General features: G+C 37.4%; 1 protein-coding gene across 1 annotated transcript; it reads left to right on the top strand.

Moving 5' to 3' along the window:
* The first annotated feature begins 1,028 nt into the window (after positions 1–1,028).
* LOC131320983 (ACT domain-containing protein ACR10-like) lies at positions 1,029–6,759 on the top strand. Its single transcript, XM_058351945.1, has 6 exons — positions 1,029–1,504; positions 3,105–3,323; positions 4,191–4,296; positions 4,716–5,046; positions 5,443–5,727; positions 6,306–6,759. The coding sequence occupies exons 1-6, from the start codon at positions 1,351–1,353 to the stop codon at positions 6,441–6,443; spliced, it is 1,233 nt and encodes a 410-aa protein (XP_058207928.1). The 5' UTR covers positions 1,029–1,350; the 3' UTR covers positions 6,444–6,759.
* Positions 6,760–7,692: the final 933 nt, after the last annotated feature.

Raw genomic sequence — 7,692 nt, 5'->3', positions numbered from 1 at the left:
GTTATTGTAGAATGATTGATATAATATAACCGACGGTTGGGGTTGATCCATGCCATAATGTAAAAGTAGAAATTTCAAAGTAAATCATCTAGGGAAGTTTCCCGGAAGTAGCTAATTACATAAACAAGTGACTGATTTTGACTAGCACAGTAAATTTTTGTGTTTTTATTTCTTTATTATCCGAGATTTGACTAGTAAGCTAATCATGATGAATTTTCTCATTTACTTTACTGTCACATTTCGTATCTTAAAAGATAAGAGAGGGGATCCTTTTTTGAAAGACACTCTCATATTATACATTATGCGTTAATGCTGAGGCTCATTCCATTGAGATTCTTATTTTTAAGTATTTATTTTTTATTTTACAGGACAAATTATTCTCTCATAATACATTATTTTTAATTTAAAAAATAAATACTTATTGAGAAAATAAAATTTTATTTTCCTTAGCGGAACGGACCTTAATGATTCAAAAAAGAATGATTGAAGTGAAAAAAACTTTAAAGACATGTAGTACTGGTAATATAATAAAATAAAAAGCAGCTTAAATCACTATCATTGGCAAGTTTGAACTACCACAAACTTTTTAAAGTATTTGCCAGTAAATCTTTTAGTTAAAATACATATGTATTTTTGGTTCGTCTCAATAAAAAAAATAATTAATAACGTAAATTGAATTTAAACAATTTTGAATGTTAAAAATGATCTTAAAAGTATATCTACGTTTATCCTCAGTGAAATTTTCTCAACTTTTTGTCATGATTTATTATTATGATTCTTTCCATCAAAACAATTACAAAAACAAAAAATATTAAGCCTCGATAAAAAAATTGGGTACAGATATAGAAGCTCGGCCCAGATTCGAACACAGATATTTATTTTAAAAATGATTTGATCAGTGAATCCCACGTATAGTGTGAGATCCGCATTACATATACATCAGACATTCGAATCTTTAGGTATTTATCTGTGTACGTAGCATTACTAAAATACGAAAATAAACCAAAGTTTAATATAATCATCACAAATGCAGACAGCACACCAGACAGCAACACAACCACCCACACGGGACCACTCCCAAAGCACAGGTCGATCACAAGAAATTGCAGAGTCCCTGCTCTCTCTCTCTCTCTCTCTGTGTGTGTGTTTCTGTGCAGTATATAAAGGAGAGAGAAAGGTAAACAGAAACAAACCCAAGACCACGAATTTGGTGTAGTGAACTTTTTTTCTGTTCAATTTTGTGTTTGTGTTGTGAAATACTAGAACAGAGCAGAGGAAGAACGAAGAGCCCAGTAAAATAAAACAGGGGAGGTTTCCGTTGGAGATTCGATTTGAAGAAGAGAGGAAGAGATGGGGATATTGTACGACGACGTTGTGATGATAAGGCAGTCGGAGAAAGAAGGAGAGCCGAGTTTGATAACGGTGAATTGCCCCGACAAGACTGGCTTGGGTTGTGATCTTTGCCGCCTCATACTCTTCTTTGGTTTGTCCATTGTCAGAGTGGGTATGTCCACACCTCCCCCCCCCCCCCCCCCCCCCCCCCCGCCCCCCCCCTTTTCTCTCTCTCTCCTAAATTCGATGCTCAATTTGTCAAATTCCAATATGCTTGTGAATCCGAATAAGGAATCGAAGATACTACATGCTTGGAAATTCAATCCAGACAATGAGCTATATATGGAATTTCATTTTCTGGAATTTCAATCCAGACAATGAGCACAAATTCTTAGACAAATATTTGGGCTTTTTACCACTAGAAAATAAAAAGTATTCACTAGACCACCTCCAATTAATGAAACACCAAAACGCTATGAAAGTACATAAAATCCTAAATCCTAAACCCTAAATGTGCATAAACCAACACAGGGACCATGTAAAAGTATCTAAACAAGTACCTAAACCATATGGTACCCTATGAAAGTGCCTAAATTGCTAAAACCCTATGACAGGAAAATACATCCTAAAATCCCTATGAAAATGCCTAAACTTAAACTTTAGGGCCATGTGAAAGTGTCTAAATTTAAACCTAGGTACCCTAAATCCTAAAATCCTAGAGTACTCTAAAATTCTATGGTATCCAAAAATCCTAAGGTACCCTAAGGTTTTTGGGTAACTTAAAATCCTAGGGTGTCCTATGATGACACTTCCACTAAAGATAAATGTATTTTGTTTAAAGTGAACCTAGTGGTAATTAAGTATTCTATTTTACTTTAATGAGAAATACTTTTTATGTGGTGATAATCCCCAAATATTTTACATTGACAAGTCATGAGATGGTTTCATACTTTTTATTAATGAATTTCTTTTAAGATATTTTTCCACGACGATTAAAAACAAAGAGAATCAAGAGATAAATTTCCAAATGGACAAACATTTTATAAAACAAAATAGTTTATTTTTATTGCTGAGATATATAAGTGTACACTCCGGATCAGGTCTGGATTTTTATTCTAAGCCGTTGGATTGTGTTTTCAATAGTCCGGATCTGCGGAGGGTTTATGACCTGTCACAATTAAATTTTCTCCGGAATTAACTTTTCTTCGGAAAAGTTTCATTAAAATCTGGACCATTGAAAATACGATCCAACGGTTGAGTGATGGTCCAGACCTAAGCTCCGATCAGGGCGCCCTGATAGGAACCGGACTGTATAAGTATATGCTAAATATAAGAGGACACTTACATAATTATGCTAAATATACAATACTACTATTTATTTTTAGTTTTGAGTGGGGGCACGTCCCCCCATTTGAGTCCGTCCTTGTGTTAGGTGTAGGTGGTTGTAGTTCTTTCCATACTGGTGTAATGAAATCCATTTGTATGTGCCGTTTGGCATTATGAATGAAATTTCTGATGTTCAAAAACGAATTATATGGACCAAATTCATTCAGGGTTGCGCCTCAATTCAGGGCTGCCGTTTGGTAGAATTCATATTGGGAACTTGTTATTACAGACAGTATATTTGCTGCTAGCCTTTTTTTGTTCAATTTGAAATGAAAGACTATAGAATTGTACTCCTACTAAAAGCTCTCCCTTTCTGGCATTTGTCGAAATAAGTGATGGGCATTTCACAGTTTTGGTAATTTTCTTCCTTGATTTGTATGGTGCAGATGTGTCTACGGATGGGAAATGGTGCTACATAGTATTCTGGGTTATTGGAAAACCCAACACGAGATGGGGTTTGTTGAAGAAGAGACTGATGGGGGTGTGCCCTTCTTGTTCTTCAGCTTCTGGGATATTGTTCTACCGGTCTGAATTGCAGCCTCCCAAACCTCCTGATGTTTTCCTCCTCAAGTTCTGTTGTCGTGACCGAAGAGGCCTTCTCCACGGTACTTTATTCCTACACATGGCTTTGTTTTGTACTCCTTTCGTCCCAAATTATTAGTCCACTCCAATTCTGAGTTCTTTAAATTGGTGTGAAAAAATTTGGTGCAAAAAATTGTGCACGTGAGTACTTTTTTTTTTTTGTTTTTATCCAAAACTTCCACGACTTTTCGTGGTGGACTAACGATTTACGATGGAAAGAGTGGTGTGCAGTCTCTTGGTAGTATTCACCTAGTCAAGCCACGGATTTTCAATGGGTATTTTCAGTAATTTCTCCGGCAACTCCAATGTATTTCTTGTATCGGTCTTCATGTAGAGAAAAGTTATGGTACTCACTACATGGCTCGTTTGTGATTCCCCTTTTGGGTTACTGTCTGAAATTTTTAGATGAATTGCTTGATTCGAGAATCATCTTCTTATTGGGTATATGGCTATGAATTACATGGATTTGTGGGTAACCTTTTTTCAAGATCAATTTGGAATCTAAGCTTTTTTCCTAGTGACGAATTTTTATGTGGCATCCTTTGTTCTTTCTCCTCCTTTATATTCTGTTTAATTCAGAAGAACCTGAAAGGAGGAAGTCTTGCTTTTGTTTTTGGCTAGGTTTAGATCTTAGTTTAGAATCCCTTGCCTTAAAGATCTAAACACAGCCTAAGGGCTTTTCCTTGTGTTTTCATACTTAAGTAGCATTATGGAGTTGCATGATGCTCCTTTATTTCTGGGTTATGTTGGGTAGGATTAGTTATGTATTTATAAGTTACCGTATCTTCCCATGTTCCTTCGTCCTGCTTGTTTGCTGTTTGTGTTTTTAGTTTCTAGCATCATATCAGTAATCTATCGGTCACTGAGTTAAGGAGAATTTTTTTGAGCAGATGTGACGGTGGTTCTTTGTGAGCTTGAGCTTACGATTAAGAGAGTGAAGGTATCAACCACCCCAGATGGCCGAGTGATGGACTTGTTCTTCATCACAGACACCAGGTATACAATCTTCTGCTCAAGTAATAAAATAACATTGCGTATTACTTGTACTTCTCTTCCTTGTTTAGCTTTCTACTCTTGTGTTTTTGCGCAAGTGTTATGGGGGTGGGAAATTTTAGTCTTGAGGCAACATTCTTGTGTAGGGTTTGTTCTCTTCGAAAGTGGGGGACATCCAAAATTGAATCAGAATTATAAACCTGACAAGGAGGGCATATCTTTCTATTGTATTACATAGTTACGGTTTCATAAATTCTGTGATGTTTATCATAGCTACCTAAGTTATTGGAGCTGATGGGATGGAGGGGAATGTTTTGCTAATCATCGTATAAAGACCACTCCCTCTTGCCTTTGTTAAGCCGTCGTAATCTTTGCCTTCAGAATCTTGGACTTACAGTGCTTTCTATTTTGTATGTTTTCAGGGAACAAATGCATACAAAGAGGAGACAGGATGATACACACGACTATTTACAAGAAGTTTTAGGGGATGCCATGATTAGTTGTGACATAGAAATGGTTGGGCCCGAAATAACGGCATGTTCACAAGGCCCTTCATTTCTTCCTCCTGCAATCACAGACGACAAATTAAACTCAGACATTGATGAACGTCAAAGAGGATCTCCCCCCTCCAGTGTCACCATTGACATGGACAACTCCCTCAGTCCCTCCCACACGCTTGTCCAAATTGTCTGCCAAGACCACAAAGGTCTTCTGTACGATCTCATGAGAACTTTAAAGGATTACAACATCCAGGTATGCATGCTTGCTAACCCAGGTTTAGGACTCCTCATAGTTGTATTGTATTTTGACTTATATGTTGTTTCATCAATCTTACATTCTTGATGGAATGACCCAAATTTTTGGTCCATTTTCAAAAGTCGAGGCAAGATGTTTTCTTTTGTCATAGTCATTTATCATACAACTTTTCAAAGTTATCTATCATATATAGCTGTGAATGTTTTGAAAGTGGCAAAAACTGATGGCAATTCAGGAAATAATGCTTTTGATTTTAATTCAACTACAATAATTACACGTCCCCGTAAAAGGTTGGAATTCACAGACAGAACCAAGAATACTTCACTGTAATATGACAGATTGACAGTCACATATTCGGCATTTCTAACTTTTTTATCTTGCCATGTATACCAGATTTCTTATGGACGCTTCACCACAAAGCAGACAAGAAAATGTGAATTGGACTTGTTTATCATGCAAGCAGATGGGAAGAAGATTGTTGACCCTAACAAGCAAGATGCCTTGTGTTCTCGTATTCGGAGGGCTCTGGTGCATCCGCTTAGAGTTTCTCTGGTCAGCAGGGGTCCTGATACAGAACTGCTTGTAGCAAATCCTGTGGAGTTATCAGGCATGGGTCGGCCTCTTGTTTTTCACGACATCACCCTTGCTCTCAAGATGCTCAACACGGGGATTTTTTTGGTACTTCCTTATCTCCATGCTATTGTAAATGGGATTTATTCATCTGTTTTTAGTGCATTCTCTCGTGTATTCCTCAACACTGTGCTTGAATGATGGATATGAGGAGGGATTTAGATGAAAAGAAAAAGATAGAGGATATGGGTGAAGATAATGAAGTGAAGAAGGGGAATTTATTTCTCCTGCTGTTGTCCTTTGCCTTGGTAAAGATCCCTTAAAAAATCCATGATCCAAAAACTCAGCCTTATCAGTTTGATGTGCATTTTTATAATGCATAGTCGGAGGTTTTTTTTTTTTTTTTGCTTTAGAATGCATTATGGGTCTAGATATAATTTGGCTAGTTTGAAAGTTATGTCCCTGGAGCCATAGTGGACTGCGGCTACCAGGAAATAACTCCCTAATGGATTTGAACTCTAAAATCGTCTTTAGGTAGGGTCTTCTATTATAAACCATCCCTGCGAGATTAAAATATTTTCTTATATGGTAATAAGTGATATTATACAGACAACTCTGATGATTAGTGATTTTTTTTTTGTTCTTTTCTCTTTCCTGCTTCGAAATTGATCTGATTGCATTTCCAGGCTGAGATTGGGAGGCACATGATCGGAGATCGCGAATGGGAAGTTTATAGAGTTTTACTTGACGAATCGGATGGCTCGTCTGTTCCACGGCACCGGATTGAGGAAGCAGTTTGGAAGATGTTGATGGGTTGGGAATAATCATCAACCGCGCATACCAATCCGCTTGTGTTTGGCCCACTGTATAGTATATAGTGTAAATATCTACTTAGATGTAATGTACTATGCATATGTTTAAATGCAGAGTTGTATCATTTGCTAGGTTAACAACTTCTGTAGTAGAAAGATGAAGTAATGTTGGAGTGGAGTTGAGTAGAAGATGAGGAAAGGGGTTAAGCCCTTCTGTTCCTGTATATGATATCTGTTGAAGAGAGGAGCTATTGTAACGGTTTAATGAATGTTTAATTATATCTGATGGAGGGTAATAATAAAAACCACTCGTAACTTTTTGTTTTGAGATTTGTATATGTAAACTGTGGTTGCACAGCGATATGCGTAGGATAGGAGGGACTTGTGGTTTTGTACTGGGAAATATGCTCGAGAAGCGCGAGCATTCCTGAGCTAGGCCACATTTTTCTGTGAACTATTATCGAATGTGCAAGTGAAACAACAGTTTTCTGCATCTCTGGAGTTGTGTGTTTTGATCAGTAGTTGCATAAACTTTTAGGAGTTTCTTTTCTGTTTTGATTCTAATCCATTTGGTTGTCTTTACTGGGAGCCGAAATCAAGCTCCAAATCGCACCTCCTCAACGATCCCATCTCCTTTGTGAGATTCCCTCCCCTGACGATCTCCGCCTCACAAACCTCCACCATCTCACCGATCTCCTCCACCCCTTCACCTCCGCGCACATAATCAGTGGAACATTTTTCCAGGGAAAATCCCTATCAACTTGGCAAGATTTTTTCCCAATAAATTAGTTAATTCCCTTCTATTTAGTGGTTTCCTTGGATTACCCACTCTCTGGGGTGGTCCTTTCTTTATCGTCTTTTATTATTAGGCAGATCACAAAACAAATCTGCCCAACCTTTTCCCTGCTTCTTGATTCTCATCTTTATCAGACACAACTGTGTGTCTTCATACGATAACATCAAGTCACATCACAAGCACTTATCTGCCCTGTGATTGTGTATTTTTGTCTTCTTTTCACATCTACCTTCCCACGTTTGTTTGTTTATATGGTCACTTTCATTACACTGAATTATCTGCACATATAATCTTTGTTGGATCAAAGTCACTGCCATTGTTCATTATAAGATAAGAAGATCCAAAGGATCAAAATACAGAGATCATAACAACAAGAACAGGGGAGCAAACTCTCTCACAACCACTGAAATCTCCAGCAAATAAACCTCTAGACAACTAAGCGGCTAGCCTATGCATCTACGAATT

This window comes from Rhododendron vialii, chromosome 3a (genome assembly GCF_030253575.1).
Source record: "Rhododendron vialii isolate Sample 1 chromosome 3a, ASM3025357v1".
NCBI classification, from domain to species: domain Eukaryota; kingdom Viridiplantae; phylum Streptophyta; class Magnoliopsida; order Ericales; family Ericaceae; genus Rhododendron; species Rhododendron vialii.
This window is presented reverse-complemented; position numbering and strand designations above follow the sequence as displayed.